The 20,280-nt window shown below is 41.6% G+C and overlaps 1 protein-coding gene across 5 annotated transcripts in view; it reads right to left on the bottom strand.

The window, feature by feature from the left end:
• Positions 1–697: 697 nt before the first annotated feature.
• Positions 698–20,280, bottom strand: part of Dip2c (disco interacting protein 2 homolog C) — a 420,838-nt gene continuing 401,255 nt past the window's right edge. For all 5 annotated transcript variants that reach the window (XM_055603910.1, XM_055603914.1, XM_055603911.1 and 2 more), the window contains 5 exons: positions 16,677–16,734; positions 15,211–15,285; positions 11,547–11,721; positions 8,319–8,442; positions 698–1,686 (listed from right to left, as the gene is read on the bottom strand). In XM_055603910.1, the coding sequence (XP_055459885.1) occupies positions 1,434–1,686; positions 8,319–8,442; positions 11,547–11,721; positions 15,211–15,285; positions 16,677–16,734 (685 nt within the window). In that variant the 3' untranslated portion in view covers positions 698–1,433. The remainder of the gene's footprint in view (positions 1,687–8,318; positions 8,443–11,546; positions 11,722–15,210; positions 15,286–16,676; positions 16,735–20,280) is intronic.

Here is a 20,280-nt window from a genome sequence, read left to right as displayed (position 1 = left end):
AGAGGACAGAGTTGGCTGGGTTTACAGTCAAGACGACATCACACATAGCTTTTCCCTCAAAGCTGTTCTGCACATTCATTCACTCACAGCAGCCACCGGAAGGGGTAAACGGGTGACACCTGGTACAAAGACCACAGGGTATCTTCTTTTCATACCAAGGAACAACCAAAAAGAATTATAAAAAGTGATACAAAAAACGCTAAAATAAAATAAAATTGACATTATGCAATGAATTCTTGCAGCTGAGAAAACAGTGCTATTTGCCAACCTGGAGCCCCTCAATGTCATTGGCACATGCTGGCACGAAAGCATTCACTGCTGTCTTCGCAGCAAAGGAAAAAATAGTGCACATTAGCATTAAATCCCTTCACCATCTCAGAGACGGTGGTGACTCCACTTGCTGGCCTCTGGCCTAACACAGGGTTACTGGCGATCTGCGATTGCTCGGAAACAGCCAAGTGTGTGTGAATACGGTGGAGGGCGCACCATGCAAGTGACAAGTTCTGCATTTAATCTTTAAAATCTCCTCTGTTCATTAGTGAATTTATATTTCATATATATATATTTGTTGTGATACTATCCACGCAAGATAATACAACACTTTTTTATATTAGCAAACATTACAAGACTTTAATATTCTTGAATGTTTTTTTTCTCTTTTATACTTCTAAAGAGATCAAAATAAATTAAACATTTTGTACATAATTACATATCGAGGAAGTTAACTTATTTTATCTTTTTAGTTTAGTACAAAGATATCTGCAAGATAGTTGCCGAAATACCTTATTTATAATCACTTCTCATTCTATGTTAACTTCAAAGGCCATAAACTGGCCTCTGTTTCTTCTGCATGTCTCTGACAAAGAAAGCTGCTAAAATCTAATTGGAAGGTGCTACCTGGAAGGTTCTCGTACCTCAATAAACTCTCCTAGAAGGGTGAGATCTAGCGATGGCTTAAATTAGATCCATGTCATTAAGATTTCATGACACATTAAAACAGAGAAAACAATTCTTTGTCACACTACATAAATTGTTTAAAAGAACCCATTTGGAGGGTAGAATTTTTTTTAATCGCTATTTCGGCTTAACAAAATACCACATTTACCAAGAGAGCACTTATTATCCAATAATTAAAAAAAAAAAAAAAAGAAAGAAAAAAAAGAGAAAGTTTTTAAAATGAGCTTTTCCAGCAAACTGAAGGCAGTGATCCAAAGTCCTTCTGAGCAAAATCCAGAATAAATTCACATTTCATCTCCATGCCAGGGTGACTGCTCCTAGAAGTCCTACCCCCAACCCCACCGCATTAGGCTCCTCCTTTGAATGTGGCCCAAGTGTCTGCATGTCTCTGTGGACACTGGAGGAAAAAAAATAAAAACACAAACAAAAAACTGGTCACATCCGTAGAAAAGTCTGTGGAAGCCAAAGTGATGAGACTACATGTTATAGGCCACGTAGATGGGATCCAGCTGGTCTGCCAAGAACCCGTCTCGCAGGTGCATTCGTTGTTTCTCTCCCCGGGAGTTGATGGGGATAACACCGATGTCCACCACGACCACCACTCCTACAATCAGGTAATGCTCTTCCAGGACCACATTGGTTACCAAGGGAACCAAGTCCAAGGCTTCCTGCTCTGACCCATCAAGTTCAACCACAACCACTAACAGGTTTGTCCAGGTAAAGACAGCACTAGAAGACAGAGAAGAAAACCACCATTATTGGGGGTACCTTTTTTGTGATATTTTCTGTTTCTGTTCAGACCTTCTTGAGTGATCCCACCCATCTCTTCACAGTGGCACCTCCCTCTGAGCTGTGTCAGCATATAGTCTTCTTGCCCACAACATACTTTCTTGGATTTTCTCTTGGCCTTCTCTCATGGTAGCACCTGTTTGTTACATGGTATTTTATGGATTCTGCTTCCATGGCACAGGGTCACTTCTGCCCTAGGGGTTGGGGCCTGGATTCCAGTTCTGCTGCATTACGGCTGCCTGGACTGTGGTTTCCCCACCATTTCATCAGCCCTCCAATGTAGCTTATCATCATCTCTTTCAAGGCTCCTAGCTCTGTTGCTGCAGGGGTTTGAGTAGCAACAGGAAGTACCCTCAGCCCATCCTTCCCATTTTCTGGCCATAGACGTGCTGAGATGTTTCAGATTGTTCTGATATAACTCTGCCATTGCCAGATAGCTCAGATGTGCCTGAGCTGGCCCCAGACATTAAGATACATGTAGGGCACAGCCATTAAGGCTTATTTCCAGTCATATAGTATGATAAGGTGACATCTGAGCATGATTAGCAGTTCTCTCTCAGAGAAATGGGTTTGGAGATGACAGTAACACAGAAGCAACTAATTCATACAGGTGTTTATTTGGTTTATTGGAGCAGTCTCTCGAGGACTTAGTCTGCCTAATTACTGGGAGCATAAACCCAGTGCTGCACCATTTAAAACTCCATTAACCTTGTGACATTGGCTTTTAGGACTGGTTAAAGATCCTGGGATTCACAAGCACTGGCATGCAGGCCTTCTTGGCTCCAGGAACCAGAGTGCTAAAAGGTAGAAGGAACTATATGAATAAACCAGCAGGTTCCAGGCAAGAAGGGGGCACATGAAGGGCACCAGATATAGAGTCAGTCACAGCAGCTCTCCCCTGCCTGTCTAACAATTTTCATCCTAGCTTGAGATGAAATGTATTTAGAGGCACTATTTTTTTCCACAAGCATGAGACTAAGTCTACTAGAAAACAGTGCAAATTCTATTCAGTATCATTAATACACATGAATTATGCTGAAAGATAATTGCAGAGAGCATTAAGGAGGGTGTTACCTTGGGAATCCTGCACCCCTCAGAGAACAAGCTTGAAAATAATTTCCAAAATGAGCTGACATTTCATTCCCAGTGTCCATGTGACCCTGAAATATTGGTTTGCATGGCCTCCACACTATAGTCTTGTGTCTGTGATATCAGTGATCACATACATGGCCTAGACCCTTTGGGTTGAAAAGTACTATGGCATCTGAAATATATGCCACTGTCCTGAAGTACTACCAGGCACAGCTCAGCCATACACAGGGTGTGGAAGGTGAGCTTTGCTGTCACCTCAGGGTTTCCTAGGAAGAGAGGGATGGAGACTGGAGGCCTTCCAACCATCACAGCTTTCTCAGGGGCTGTGTCAACACAACAATTCCCTTGATGAGAAATGAATTTGGTTGTTGTGGTGGTTTGAATAAAAAAGGCCCCATAAGCCCACAGGTGTGCACTATTAGGAGGTGTGAACTTGTTGGAGTAGTTGTGGCTTTGTTGGAAGAAGTGCGTCACTGGGGAGGGGGACTTTGGAGTTTTATTATTTTTAATAAATCAATTATTTTAAGACTTTGGAGTTTCAGAAGCTCAAGCCAGGCTTAGTGGCTCACTGTCCTGCTGTCTAGATCTACATGTAGAATTCTCAGCTACCTCTCTAGCACCATGTCTATCTGTGTGCCTCCATATTTCCTGCCATGACAATAATGGATTAAGCCTCTGAACTGTAAGCCAGTGCCAATTAAATGTTTTCCTTTATATGAGTTGCTGTGGTCATGGTGCCTCTTCTCAGAAATAAGACTTCAACTAAGACAGTTGGCTTGAATTTGGCAACATGGAGATGTTTTTTGTCTTTGACATGGGTTTCTCAGTAGCAGGTGACCTAGAGAACATGATAGGGTGGTGAGGAGGAAAACATGGAGAAGACCAAAAGAGGACCAGCAGGAGCAGGGGAGGAAGTCTGTGACTAAACAGTTCCCAAATCCTGAGTCCATCACAATCAAATCCTCTGACTCATCAATTCCCTCCCTCCTGGACTTTAACAAAACTAGTTAATTGGAAACCCTGCCTGACAATGTCAGAGTCACACTCAGCTAAGGAGCCTCACAGTAGGTCATCATAGTGATACTTAGGATAAAAACCCAGAGGGAGGCCCCTCAGCATACATCTTGAGGAGATTATAAAGGTAATTAAATTCAGGCTGCAGTTGAAATTTATAGTCACATAGATACAAAATGAGCTCAGCCCTGGGCTTATCTGTATCTTGAGATACAGATTTTACTGTCTTTTGCATTTCTGTCATCTATCCACAATAAGGAGGAAACTCTGACAATTGGAGGCTTTTGTTTTGTTTTGTTTTGGGGTGCTGAGCATAGAACTCACAGCTTTGGGCATGCCAGACAAGTACTCTGATGTAAGTTCTGGAGGCCTGTGTTAGTAAGGACCTAAGGCAATATGACCACAGAACCTGTATATGCAAACAGGATCTCAGGTACTTTGCAAGAGCTCAACAATGAGATTCAGGACTGTTGCAACTCCTTCTCTAGCATGTAGGAGACACTGATTCAAAGCCCAGCATTACAAAAATATAAATAAGAAATAAATGTACCTGCCCTATTCAGATTCAATAAATAGCAATAAGTGTGAGGCTATGTTTGGAAGTCCATTAGAAACATGAACACTCTCAGAACTAAGGTCTGAAAAGTACTCAAAGCTATTCCTGTGTGTGCTTCCTTTACTGGTTATTGCCTAAGATTGAGACTGATCACATCAGGTTCTCTGCCAGGAGGGGGCATAGTGCCCTTAGTGAGTAAACACCCTGCCTATCATCAACTGAGTAAACAAACCTCCACTAAAAAAAAAGCATGGAATCATTTTTCATTTTTTTTTTTTTGTTGAGGTGTTTTGTTTTTAAACAATTTATTACTTATTCACTTGACATCCCAATCATAGCCCCTGCTTTCTTTTCCTCCTGATCTCACCTTTCCTTCCTCTTCTTCTATCCCCTCTCCCACCTCAGAATAGGGATCCTCTACCCACCCATCCCAGCACATCAAGTAGCATGAGGACTGAGTATATCTTCTTCCTTGGTGGCCTTGCAAGGCAGCCCAGCCAGGCAGCAGTGATCTAAAAGCATGCAAAGGAATTGTTGTTAGAGAGACCCCCCCCCCACACCACTTGGGTTCTTGAGGCCAGAGTCATCCTGTGATTTTAGATGACTGCCCAATACAAAGTGTGTGATGATCAGAGCATCATGGGAAGAAGCCTGTGTGGTCAGAGAAGATCACACTGATGATAAAGCTAATATGAGCTAGCAACAGGAGACTTGCAGAACTCAGGCATGCTAGAGGACCTTGGTTTTCTGAAATCCACTTTCTCAGACAAATAGGAATAGTGCTACCTCAAGACCCAGCTATACCACTCCTAGGCATATATCCAAACATGCTCAAGCATACAACAAGGACATTTGCTCAACCATGTTTGTAGCAGCTTTATTTGTAATAGCCAGAAGCTGGAAACAACCCAGATGCCCCTCAGTTGAGGAACGGATACAGAAACTGTGGTACATTTACACAGTGGAATACTACTCAGCAATTAAAAACAAAGAAATCACGAAAATTGCAGGCAAATGGTGAGATCTAGAATAGATCATCCTGAGTGAGGTATCCCAGAAGCAGAAAGATACATTTTTCATTTCTAAATACAGCATGAAGAGGCTAAGTAAGTCTGTGGCTACCGTTAGTAGAGGCTGATAAATTGCTCCAGCCTCTTTGCTTTCCCTAAATGAAGGGAGCAGAAGTGAGCTCATGAAGCTCAGGGAGCAGTGGAGGCCTTCTGCTTGTAAATGGCACTGTGTAAACACATTGACTGGGCTCAGGTGGAGGACAGAGATGCTTGCCTCTGAGAAGGATAAAAACTTGCATCCCAATTCCCATCAAAATGCCAACACATTTTTTTACAGACATCGAAAGAACAATTCTCAATATCATACGGTAAAACAAAAAGCCCAGAATTGCTAAAACAATCCTGTACAATAAAAGAGTCTTTTGAAAAAAAAAAAAATCTTCTGGAGGTATCTCCATCCCTGATCTCAAGCTGTACTATAGAGCAATAGTAATAAAAATGGCATGGTACTGGCATAGAAACAGACTGGTGGATCAATGGAATTGAATCGAAGACTCAGAAATAAGTCCACACACCTATAGAAACTTAATTTTTGACAAAAAAGCCAAAACCATACAATGGAAAAAAGATAGCATCTTCAATAAATGGTGCTGGTCTAACTGGATGTCTACATGTAGAAAAAAATGCAAATAGACCCATACTTATCACCCTGTACAAAAGTAAAGTCCAAATGGATCAAAGACCTCAATATAAAACCAGAAATACTAAATCTGTTAGAAGAAAATTTGGGGAAAAGCCTTGACCTCATTGGCACAGGAGACAACTTCCTGAACAGAACACCAACAGCACAGGCTCTAAGAGCAACAATCAATAAATGGGACCTTATGAAACTGAAAAGCTTATGTAAAGCAAAGAACACTGTTGTCAGAACAAAATGACAGCCTGCAGACTGGGAAAAGATCTTCACCAACCTTACATCTGAGAGAGGGCTAATATCCAGAATATATAAAGAACTCAAGAAGTTAAACAACACCAAACCAAGTAATACAATTAAAAAATGGGGTGGAGCTAAACAGAGAATTATCAATGGAGGAATATCGAATGGCAGAGAAATGTCCTTAGTCATCTGAGAAATGCAAATCAAAACAACCATGAGATTACATTTCACATCCATCAGAATGGCTAAGATCAAAAACTCAAGGGATGATGCATGCTGGAGAGGATGTGGAGAAAGAGGAATCCTCTTCCATTGCTGGTGGGAAGGTAACCTTGTACAACCACTTTGGAAATCAATCTGCTGCTTTCTCAGACAATTAAGAATAGTGTTACCTCAAGATCCAGCCATACCACTCCTGGGCATATATCCAAAAGATGCTAAACCATACAACAAGGACATTTGCTCAACTACGTTCATAGCAGCTTCATTTGTAATAGCAGAATCTGGAAACAACCTAGATGTTCCTCATCTGAAGAATGAATGCAGAAATTCTGGTACATCTACAAAATGGAATACTACTCAGTAATTAAAAACAAGGAAATCATGAAATTTGCAGTGAAATGGTAGGAACTAGGAAAGATCACCTCACCTCCTGCATGAGGTAACCCAGAAGCAGAAGGACACATGGTATATACTCACTTTTAAGTAGATATTAACTATATTAACTTTTAAGTAGATATAAAATATAGAATAAACATAATAAAATCTATAGTCCTATAGAAGCTAAACAAATAAAGAGGACCATAGGGAAGAGGCTGAAATCTCACTCAGAAGGGCAAACATGATAGACATTGGAAGTAGGAGAAGAGACGGAACAGGACAGGAGCCCTCCACAAGGGGCCTCTGAAAGACTGCCCATAATGGTATGGAAGGAGATACTGAGACTCATAGCCAAACTTTGGGCAGAGTGCGGAAAACCTTATGGAAGAAGAGGGAGTAGAAAGATCTGGAGGGGACAATAACTCCACAAAGAGACCAACAGAGCTAAAAAATCTGGGCACAGGGGCCTCTGCAGAGACCGATACCTCCAACCAAGGACCATGCATGGAGAGGACCTAGAACCACTGCTCAGAGGAAGCCCATGGGCTGCTCAGTTTCCAAGTGGGTTCCCTAGTAAGGGGGCCAGGGGCTGCCTCAGACATGAACTCAGTGGCTGGCTCTTTGATCACCTCCCCCTGAGGGGGTGCAGCCTTGCCAGGCCACAGAGGAATACAATGTAGCCAGTCCTGATGAGACTTGATAGGCTAGGATCAGATAGAAGGGCAGGTGGTCCTCCCCTATCAGGGGGATAGGGAAAGGGTATAGTGGGAGAAGAGGGAAGGTGAGTAGGACTGGGAGGAGATGGAGGGGGCTACAGCTAGGATACAAAGTGAGTAAATTATAATTGAAAAATAAAAAAAAGAAATTGCATCCCCACTCTTGGGCCCCTATTACAGGAGCTTGTGGCTTGGGCTTTGGTTTAATTGAAACATTTCTTACCTGACACACATATCTAGTGAGGCCCAGACAAAACAATGCCTCTCTTCATGTACTTTTTCCATGGAAGTATAATACTTCTTATTAGGTGAAGGCATTTTTTTTTCTCTTTTTGGTGTTGTAGTTTTAATTTGTGAAAACATGATACAGAGGAGTAAAATAAACTTCACATCAACATAATTGCAGGAAATAACAAAATAACAACTTGGCCTCCTGGAAACACTCAGGCCAAAACTCTGGCTTCCAGTCACCTGAGATACCCTAACATAGTACGTTCTTCCTTGTATTGTCCTTAGCCCCTAGGAAGGCTTATCTTGAAGACACTCAGTCCTGTCCAGTGCCATGTCTTATGGAAGCTCCTCCATATCCTGTGATCAATAACTACTCTCCTGACTCCAGAACAGACAATGACCTCCCATCCTCTTACCATTCTGTGACACTTTTGTGGGCTCTGATGACTGAAGTCTCAATGTCTATCGGGTGGTATCTCATGCCTCGCAGTTCCATGGCTTCATCCAGTGCCCCCACCACATAGAGGGCATCATGGCGCTCTGTTGGAGAAGAAACCAAGTACCAATCAAATCCTTTGTTTTATTGTTCTGTTTTCTCCAGAGCAAGGAAAGGAGATCCAGGTCTAAGAGTGGCTGGCTCCTTTCTTCTGGGGAGTGTTGCCTGCTGCAGGTTCAGGCATTCTTTTAATCTTCCCAGAGGATGGATGTCCAGCCACTAGGTTCTCATTTTTTTATTTTGTTTTGTTTTTCTTCTTAGACATTTGTATGTATGTGTGCGTGTGGAGGCCACAGGTCAATGTGGTATTTTCCTCCATCACTCTCCACATCATTTTATGAGACAGGATCTTCCACTGAACCTGGAGCTCAGTAATTTAGTAATTCAGCAAGGATGGCTAGCTAGCAAGCCCCAGGGATCCCAAAAGGCCATATCTGGCTTTTCTTAGACATTTGTATGAATGTGTATTAATTATACAAAATAGCAAGTTACATTATGATGCTTTCATACAGGTATACAGCATGCTTCTCTATCACCACCCTTTTACCCCTCTTCACTTTTTATCCTATTCTGCCTAATTTCTGAATCTGTCACTCTTCTTTTGGACCAGCTTCTAACATCAGACATAAGATCACATCTTCATCAGTGACTAAGGGTCTTAGCAAGTGATCAAGGGAGTTATCACCAGTCATCACTTCCAAGATTGGGCTCTGTGGGGTGTAACTCACTTGCAAGTCCCTCAAGGCTTCACCTGTTCAAAGGCACAAAGGTTACATCTCAGCCAAAATGGGCCAGGTTCCCTCAGCTCAGTTACAGGAGTTTTTCAGTGCATTCATCTCACGTGTAAATGGGAAGGAAAGCATAGTCTATGACCATGTTCATGAAGATTTCTTTAGTCCAGGTAGCCAGGACATTTGTGTATGTTTGTGTGAGCACATGTACACATGCAAATGCCTATGCCTATGGAGAGGAGAGGTGAGCATCAGGTGGCTTCCTCAACTGATCTCCATCTCCCAACCGGATGCAGGATCTCTTACTTAAACACAACACTAATAAGATTTCTCCAAAGTTCCCTGTCTGACTTCTGTGAGCTGGGATTTCAGGCATGCTAACATGCCTACCAAACATTTGTTAGTTCTGGAGATTAAATTCTGGTTTTCATCTGTTGAGTCATTTCCCCAGGCCCCACAAGACTTTTATCATGTAAGAAAATCTTATAATAGTCAAAGTGTGGTCAGCCCTATCTTTGCTTAAAAATAGGAACTTTATCCTTAATTTTTAACCTAAAATTTAATGTAATAAGTGTGTCAGGAAAAATTTGAAATGACTACCATAAAGTAACAGCACATAAACCTTTCCTAATCTAAGTAGACAAGCAAGATGGAGGCCTCTACTTACTTGCTTCTGCTTACCACAAAGCTTTGTTTCCTTGTTCGGAGTGTGAGTTCATGCAATCATTCAGGGACCAGTGAGGTGGAGACAACAACCATACTCTACTGCCCATTCCCAGGGTCTTAGCTGGGCAGGATTCTACAGATCTTCCTTGAGGGGTGTAAACTGATACCATCTTTTACAACTGAACTCTATATCCTTGATTAAATGAGCCTGTGACTACCCATCATGAAACTGCTATACAGGCATACTCTACCCCCTAAATGCAGAACTCAGATTAGTACATTAGGTGATTTAGGAAGCCTCAACAAAATTTAGAATCTTATCGGCCCAGGAGTTTGGTCTCACCATGACTCTAAAAGTACATGGTAAAATAAGCTTCCTCTATTTTTACCTGGATTAGGGAGGTGAGAAAGGACTATGAGGAAGATAACTGATATTCAGGGAAGTTATTTACTTTGTGCATGTGTTTGTGGGTACCTGCTCATAGGCTATCTTCCTTCAATTGCTCTCCACTTTACTTTTTGAGACAGGGTCTCTCACTGAACCTGAAATTTGTTGATTTGGCTAGGTTGGCTGGCCTGTGAGTGCCAGGAATCTACCTATTTTGCTTTCCTTGTCCTGGGAATATAGGTGTGTGTGGCTGCACCTGGCTTTTTACATGAGTGCTGGGGATCTGAATGCAGGTCCTAATTCTTGCATAGCAAGCACTTTACCAACTGAACTACCTTCCCCAGCTCCTAACAATATTCTTTGTAATACATGAGCCTCAGGCATGTACTCTGCCACAGAGCCACCTCCTAAGCTTGTGAGTATGTTTTGGTATCTTGGCTTCATGAAATATTCCAGTGTGGTTCTCCACATGGAAGCACAGGAAGCTAGCAACAATGTATACTACTGCGAAACTTGGGGCTGTGTCCTAAGCAATGGGAGTGGGAAGGTCAAGTTGCTGTCTGTCAGTGCCCAGCGCCTCAGGACTACTCCTTTCCAAATGTCACGGGAGTGTTCCTGGTAGGGACAACATGTAGCCTCTGGAACTTGCAAAGACACTAAGCACACTTCACCATACAGAGTGTTGGGCTCATGTTTAGCTTTGCCTTTGGTCTTGGTTCTCAGAAAGACAAAGAAGGGTATGCACAGCTCTGTCTACTGCATTTACATTATACCTGCCAGTGTGTACACGTTCATGTATATGTAGCTGTAAAGGTACATACATATTCATGAGCGTGGAAGCCAGAAAACAGCTTCAGATATTTTCTTTTTTTTTTCCCCTTCACTTTTCTTTTGAGTTACATTTTATTAACTTTGTATCCCAGCTGTATCCCACTCTCTCATTCCCTCCCAATTCTACCCTCCCTCCCTCATCTCCTCCCTGCCCCTTTCCAAGTCCACTGATAGGGGAGGACCCTTGGCTGCTATTCATCTTGTTTGTTGAGACAGGGTCTCTCTCATTCAACTTGGAGACAATCTGTCTAGGTTGATTGGCTATATGAGCCCAGAGAGTTAACTTCTAGCCCTAAGATCATAAGAAACACATCCTTGAGTTCTGGGGAGTAAACTCAGGTCTTCTATTTACATGGTAAACACTTTACCAACTGCACTATCTGCCCAGCCCCTCCTTGGCTCTCAAGGTCAGGCTCTTTCAGATCAGTAAGGGCAAGCAGAGGTCCTGGTGGCTCTCAAACCTCAAGGCCATTTCAGTGTTGGTCAAACTCAACTTCTGTCCAGTGTGTGTCATCTCCCAGCCTGGACTTACCTCCATTTGCATCTGTGAGCTCAGTTCTCCTCAGGAAGCCCAGGTAGCCTGTTCGGGCCCAGATGGTCTGGGTGTCTCCAAAACTCAATCGGGAGTTGAAATGATCAGACTGGAGAGATTCATCTCCATAAATGGTAAAATAGCCACTGGCATTGTGGGCACTGTGGACCCAGATCTGTGGACAGATGAAACATCACTGTGTATGAGCCACGCTGTGCAACCAGCCTTCTCCAGGGAAGAAAAGCTAACTGTCTCTACAACTCAGGAAGTTATTTTTCACAATGGCCAAGGCTTCCTTGGTTCAGTCTGAATACAGTGCAATGGTGGTTTCTATCAAGTGTATGGGGAGGGTGAAGTGGGGGTTGGGGCAGGGAAGATGGATGCCCACAGAGTTCTCTATAATAAGAGCTCTGAGATAAGCTTCACCTCCCCCTGAGGGGGAAGCAGCATTACCAGGCCACAGAAGAAGACAATGCAGCCACTCCTGATGAGACCTAATTCACTAGGATCAGAAGGAAGGAAAGAAGACCTCCCCTATCAGTGGACTTGGGGAGGGGCATATATGCAGATGGTGGAGGAAGGGAGGGATTGGGACAGAAGGAGGGAGGAAACCACAGGGGGGATACAAAGTGAATAAAGTGTGATTAATAAAAGAATTAAAAAAATATAATTTAATACATAAAAAAACAAAAACAAAAGATAAGCTTCAGTCAAACAATCAAATAAGCCATTCACCTGCTGAAAATTTCATTAAAGCAGATTACTGGAAGATTTTAAAGTGCACAAAGTTGTATGAGTTTCCTTGTAGTTTTCCAAATGTGATGATTATTTCTAAGAAAACTAGGAAAATGCTCAAAACTTTAAGATTGTGATTTACATATTTTATGAAGCAGACTATGATAAAGTAACACAAAGTATGATGAAGGGGCAAAGTCAACAGAAAAGACAGACAGGTCTATGTGGGGTCTGTGGCAGAATGGTCAGGTAGAGGCTGACACAGATGCAAAGCAATAGTTGTGGATGATATAGCCAAGGAAAGGCCTTGGCTCCCACACAATTCCAAAGACATCCATACAATGTATGCAGTGATGTTGGTACACAGGGCTAGGCCCATGAACAGGGCTTTTAGATTTTACTGTTTGCAGCATAGGCATTCTGAGATTGGATATTTTGTTATTTTATTAACACTGAAATATGGCTAAGTACCTTGAAGTGAAAACCTCACCAGTACTATTTCCCACTGTATCCCAATACCCCAGAATAGTACCTGGATCCTAGCAGATAATTACTAAGCACCTGCTGAAATAGTTAAAGGTAACCTACAAATAGTAGGACAACAGCAGATGAGGCAGAGACAACTGGTTTCTGTTTACCAATATGTAATATTTCCTTGCTAAGACAATTGCAACAGATTATATTGGCTGTCAACTTGAGATGATCTAGATTTACTTTGGAGACAAATCTCTGGGCACATGTGTGAGGGGTTTTTTGATTAAATGCAGACAGTTCCACTTAGTAAGCTCCAGACTATATAAAAAGGAGAAAGCCAGCTGAACACCATCATTCTTACCATGCTTCCTCATACAATATAACCAATTGTCTTGAGCTCCTTGAGTTCCTGACATCATGACCGACATGCCATGATGGACTATAATCTGGGACCATAAGCCAAAAATAAACTCTTCCTTATTTTGCTTTTGTCATAGCCACAAGACAAGTAACTAGTACAGACAATGCCATATAATTCAGTCTTAAAAGGGGAAAATGGAAGCCTGCTATTTCTAACAATATGAGGGAAAGAAGTCAGGGCAAGACACATACCCCTTAATCTCAGATGTGGATTCTGAAAGATGCTCATAGAAAGCAGTGAGCCAAACAGCTGCCACTGTTGTCTGAGGGTGGACAGGGATGTTGACTGAAGGATACTAGCCTTCATTTAGATGATGAAGGACTTCTGGGAGTTAACATACAACACACAGACTGTGTTTTTTGGCCTGAAATTTAGCTACAGAACTTAAAAGTTCTCACTACACTTATGAGGTGACTGTAAGTCATTTTACAATGCATACAACCACTACTATGTCACAAATATTATGAGCACACCTTGACTTATACACTTTATTTGCCAATTACGATCAATCAAGTAGGAATAAAGATATAAAAAAGTCAACTTCCTGACATATCCAGTCCTGGTTGCCTTGTGAAGAGAACTCTGAATGTAACACTTGATTAACCTAGTTAAGATCTTTTTACATAATCACAAGATTCAAACAAAGGGTCACAAAGTTGCCAGACAAGAAAAGGATGTGGAGGGTAGAAATGGTTAGGACTTGATCGTGAGTCATGTCTACCCACGTGCTCTGTGGAAATATGTTCCTGGGTGGGCTGGTACTGTCCTGCTGCTGGTGACATGTAGGATAGAGGATGTAGGCATGACTACACAAAGATATACTCAGCAGGGAAGCCAAGGCAGAAGCAGAATAACTGGATGGAAAGGTGATACGACACTATATGGAGAGCCTAAGACTTGGGCTGTGTTGTGCCCTCAACTTTCTCAGAAAAATCTTATCAGTGGAGAGAACAAGAGAAAGGACAAGGTGTGACACTTGGTCTTACCAAATAGCATCAGGACCCGGCCGATATTAGTGGTAAAAAAAACCTTAGACAGAGGCTTGATGAGATATTTTTCTCCAACCACACCTTGTCAACAGCATGAGGGCATCAAATGATAGGGAACCACAAGGGTGGAATTTCATCACAAGTGACTACTGGTTGCTCTCTGATCTAAAACACACATCTAACTACTACTTTGCTATTCGGTGGGTGTTTGAGTTTTGTGGCCATTGTGCTAGGTGTAGCTTTGTTCACTCTGTAGGTTTCTATAATGTCCTGATGAAGAAGTTCTTAGAAACAGAGAAGGCTCATGTGAATACTCTCTAGAGTAAGTCTGCAGAGATCAAGCTTGCTGTGCTTTAAAATTCTCTGATAACAGTGTCTCCTGTGTCCTTCCGGGTATGCTACTCTATACTATTGAGTTTTCCAGAGATGTCTGAAGCTGGAAAGCACATCTCCAGCTCCTTCCTGGCCACCTTGACTTGCCTCATGTTAGCAGCATGAGCTGTTGATGATAGCAGGTGTCAAAGCAAGACAGCCCCAGAGGACTGATCTGGGAGGACACATCTGGAAGACTCTCCATGACTCACCTCTGTTATAGATGTTTTGGTTTATGGTATGTAAACATGTTTTTGTTAAAATTTCAAGTTGGGGATTTTAGTTTGTCCACACCTGTTAAGTATCTTATGTAAAGCCTGGTCTTTGCCAGGTAGACTTAGTTGAATTCTGAGGATTTTGAGGGGTATGAATATGACAGCCCAGAGGAAGAAGGGTAAATACTTGGAAGATGACTGCTTGCTGCTGGTTCATTCTGCTGCTGCATTTGCTGTTTGCAGAATTGCTGGTTACCTGGACTTCTGGATTGCTGGATGACTGATATTAGTATTGCCACCAAAAGAATTCTATGACCCTACCCCATGGGAAGTAGCAGAGAGAACTATGTCCTTGTCCCCACTAACCTTTCCCTCTTACCCGATGTTGGGGGGTTGGAAGGGAGGTATTTAATAACCCTAAACAAAGTAGGTTTGGTAAAAAATCAAGGTCAACACACCTCTCCAAGGTGGGAGTCCCCCAGCGGTCCTTTTGTTTCTGGATTGGCAATAATGATCCGGACCCCAGGAAGTATCTGTTTGAGAGAAGAGAGGAGACAATTTCTGATTGTGGCTAAAAAGGCAGACAGGTATCACACTCTTCCTTAACAAACTTGCCTCAGTGATAAGTGTCCATTTCCTTTCCAAAGACCATTTAGAGAGCATCATGGCATGAAGTTAAGTGTGTGCCATTACCATGCAATGTTCTCATTACCAATGCTCTACAATTCTACAGTCTGGGGCACAGGGACTTTATCTGATTGCCAATCAGATCTCAAAGCTGATAGAAGACCAGATCTGACCATTTAAAACAGAATTATGAAACAAGATCCATGTTAAATATTGCAGCATTTCACACAGTCTGATGTGCAAAATTTGAATTTGCATATACTGATTTAACAGCATGGCATATAGGGATTAAGGAAGGAGGTAGGCCAGAATCAACTTGAACTTGGGAAGTTCTGGAGGGGAATTTGCAGGGATGCATGTGGACTAAAGGTAACCAATCTCCCAATGATTCTTGGTAAATGATTCATCAGAGGATTCTTTTGTGGTTGGTAGAAGTAAAAGTTTGGGTCACTCCTAGCCTAGCCTGGTTTAACCAGCCTTGTCAAAACATGGTGGACTTCTCTTTAAGTGAAGATCCTGACTGAAGGCAATATAGCAGAATAATTGACAGAGGAAGGAACCCAATATCTTTCTCTGCCCTCTGCATGTGTCTGTGAACATGGGCATGTATACCACATATACATGCATAAATAAAACAAACTTAAAAATAGAACTATGTTGAATGTAGAATGAATCGACATTTGGGGCAAATGTAAGTTTAAATATATTTTTCATTCTCTGAAGACTATAACAATGTGACAGACACTAAAATAATAGCTAATCGCTGGGAACCATACTTCTTTAGTATGATATCTTGATTTTTTAACTAGACAACTAGGATAACAAGAATAGGATAGTTCACAGCCTTTGCTTCCATTAAGTATGAAGAAGTGACTAAGTAGTAGTCAGTGGTATTTAAGTGTAAGAAAGTATGAGAACCTTCTCAAGGTTCTGAAAGTCTTTTCTCCTTTTGAGAGCTAGAACATGGGACTAACAAATGAACTGGAACAGTCATATTAGAACCTTGGTACTCCCTGAGGACAGAGGCCATAGAGATAGGTAGCACTCAGGCTTCTAGTTGCTCCAATGCAGCATAACTTTGCTATTTAAAAAAAACAAAAACAAAAACAAAACAGTGTTCACAACACTGTTACTGACTTCCTGTACTCATAGCCAAACCATCCTGAAACATTGTCTTTAATGATCTTTTTTTCCAGGGTAAAACATCGTCTCTGAGAACACATTGCTTCACACTTTAAAACACATTATTCCTTACTCACCTTTATGCTGGGATGGGATTGACACTTTTAATACTTACTTTTCCAGACTCCATCAGAGGTAAGCTGTGAGGAGATCCTCTTTCTACCAACCGTACTCTGTAAGTGGAAACACACATCACTCAGTGGGTTTTTTGGGTCACACTGTCTTTTGCCACCTTTAGTATATGGCTTGAGCTTGGCAGGCTATTAAGGTAAGTGAATTGTTAGTATTTTCTTACGGCAAAGGTACAAATCCCAGAAAGGGCTACTGATAGCAGAGGCAATAATGCCCTCGCAAGATCAAATGGCAAAAATACATTAGTAATGGCCACAGAAAAAGGTTATGGAGCCATATTTGCCCTATTTGCAAAACACCTGGAAAGATGCCTCTGTACTCAAAGGGGAAAGATGAACATTAATTGGCATCCTTTTACATGATGGGTTCCTGGGCCATGAACTTTAGGCCTACATAGTTGGTATAGCTCTGCTTAGGTGTAGACAATCTGCTAAGAAAGGCAGAGCCCCTGGGCTCAGTAGTCACAGCTGGCCTGCTAAACTAAGAGTGCATGAGTTGAAAGTCCTCTCTAGAAGGAAAATGGTTTTTAGTCTAAAGCATAGTTAATGTTAACTTTGTCTAGAGAGCTGCAAAAACAAACAAACAAACAAAAAAAAACAAAAAAAAAAAACAAAAAAAACCTTGGCTGACCACAACCTGAGCTGGCTTATTGTCCTTTCTAGAGATTTACCTTTCAGCCTCGGTGATCTTCACTACTCAATTTTCCCCTCTCACCAGTTAAATAAGGATTAGATACTGTTCACTTACCCACAAGGCAACTTTATGCATATATTTGTGTATGTATGAATGTGTGTGTATGTGTGTGTGTGTGTGTGTGTGTGTGTGTGTGTGTGTGTGTGTGTGTAAGGGCGGGTGGGGTGGAGGCCAGAGGTCAATACCTTCTACTTTGTTTTTGTTTCTTTGTTTGTTTTTTTGAGTCAGAGAATTTCACTGGCCTGGAACTTGCTAAGTAGGCTAGGCTGGCTGCCTAGAAAGCTCCAGGGATTTACTGTTTCTGCCTTCTCAGAGCTGATAATATAAACTTGTCATCATGCCTGACTTTTTGACAATTTTTATTCTCACAAAACAATGAAAAAACAAGCACTTGAACAGAAAACACAAGGTGGAAAAGAGAGAACTGGAAGTAGGTTTGAGGTTAGTGCAAAATTGGATCACAATTTTATGAACTTTATCCCTATATTCCTTTAAGACACAGCATACAGAAGTTCTTAGCAAATGACTTAGCAAAGGCCATGGGAGGAGAAAAAACAGAAGAAGCATTGCAGTACACATCAAAGGGCTAATTTTCTGAACAAATAAAGGAAGTGCACAGCTACCAACAAGGTGATCCGACATCACATTTATGTTCTACATAGTGACTCTGAACTCTGAGTAAGACCTAGGGAAGGCCTGAGCTCTGCACTGTCGTCCTCACTCTGAGGACATTAACTGACACTATCAGCTTACTGGGCAAGATGAATGAACTAAGAACACCATGTGCCTATCCAAGGCCTCCATTGCAGTCTCTGAGTTACAAAGGTTAGTGGCTATTACTAATACTTACTTATTAAGAGCTGATTTATAAAGTTAAATCCTTGGCATAAGACTAAGGAGAGGTGGGCTAGCTGGAGAGTAGGAAAAGGCTCCAAAATTCAGAACTAGGCTGAAGCCTATTTAAAAGGAGCTCAGCCGTGTCACTATGGTTGCATAGTTCAACCAGAAACAGGCTCCTCCTTTCATACATGTTTAGTTCATGGGATATTTGAATAGGATGAGAAAAGTGAACAATACATATTTCATGAGGCACCAAGAAAATGGTTGGAAGCAAGCTCTGTGGTCGACTGGGATTCATTCAGGAATGGAAAATAAAAATTCTTATCAAAATACCCATGAAAGAGATTCTACAAAAGGCAAATTCCTTCAGCTTTCTCCATGAGGATATTTATCTGATTTTCAAGTATACTTCAGAGTACAGTTTGAAATTCTGGTTAACCAGAGAAATCACATTACATCATGATCCTGTGATCACATTCTAACATCAAGTTCAGTCAAACAGTGAGTTAAAGACTTCCCCTGTCTGAAGAGAGCCAAAGCTGAAAAAGAAGAGGAAAAAAGTGAATAATAAAGATTAAAAATCTCATCTAACCTGAAGGCATCTGTCAGTCACTTCAGCCAGAGGGACAATAGGCCTCAGGGAACAGGTCAAGAATGACCAAATATGGAGTAGTATGACTGCCCGTGGACAATTGTTAGGATAGTCATCTGTCAGAGGCCAACGTTCAACAAAAAATGCATATGCTGTACCCATGGCCCAGCTTCTATCTGCTAGAACCACACACGTTACAGCAGACCCCAACTCTTTCCAGAAAATCCTAGAATGTACTTGGAAAAGTATACAGGAACACTGGCACAGAAACCACAAAAGCACAGATTCAGGATACCATGTGCACACACACATACAGAACACATCTGTGTACATGCAACACATACAATACTCCCAATACACCAATGAGAACCACACACACACACACACACACACATACACACAGACATGTATACACATGGAAGCCCTTGTTTGCTTGTAATACCATTTTACAATCATGGGCATACATATGTAGCCCACAGATAACATACTGCTCAGATGCTCTTACATTTTCAATGTACAGTACCCTCCCCAACATAATGAGCCTATGTGCACATATCCGGTACTCCCACACCACACCACACACACATATGCAGAACTCATGCTACTCACACAATGCACACAGCAGAGAGCCCCTGGGCAAATAAATGTCTGATTTTACCCTTGCTTCTCCTATACTGCTGCTGACCAACATAAGACCACTGAGGTGCCTTTTTCTCTGTTTACTGCTCTTGGAAATCTTGACACCCAGATATTCACTAGATAGCAATAGTCTAGATTCCATGCTTTTCTTTCATTTCTTCCTGCCTCCCTTCCTCCCAGGATGGTTCTCATGAAGCCCAAATGTGTTATGTAACAGACTTTCTGGTCTTCCTACCTCTACCTGCTGGGATTAATGGCATGTACCACTACCTCCAATTTATAGAATTCTAGAGGTGGAACACGGGGTTTCTTACATGTTAACCTAAGCAAATACTCTATTAACTGAACTTTATCCCCAGCCATAGAAGACATACTGCTCAACCACACCCTTTAATCATGACTTCAGTTAATAAGGCAAACAAATTTCCACTCTAGATCTTTATACTAGCATTGGGTTAAGGTCTGACAATCTGCTAAAACTGTTTCTTGAAATGTCTGAGAAGCATTTTCCATTCCTATCTAAAGATGGAACAATTCAAATGCTTTGGAAAAGATCAAACTGAAAGAGATCAAGCAACTATGAATTCACTTTAAATGAATACACAGTAAATTATACTTTAAGAATTAATAACAATGCTCAAATATCCCTTGAATACTTTCTCTTGTATATGTGGGAACTAAACTTACCCTGCAAAACTGGAGAAATATGATCCTCATTATATGTGACAGAAATGCTCTCCATGGCAACTTGGCTATAAACACAGATTGCCAAATCCCTAACATTGGTGCTACAAGAATAAAATGGGTATTAAACACAGAGGCA

The sequence above is a fragment of the Psammomys obesus genome, unplaced genomic scaffold, assembly GCF_907164565.1.
Source record: "Psammomys obesus unplaced genomic scaffold, mPsaObe1.curated_primary_1811, whole genome shotgun sequence".
In the NCBI taxonomy this organism is placed as follows: domain Eukaryota; kingdom Metazoa; phylum Chordata; class Mammalia; order Rodentia; family Muridae; genus Psammomys; species Psammomys obesus.
Note: the sequence above shows the minus strand (reverse complement) of the source record. Positions and strands in the feature narration are given on the sequence as shown.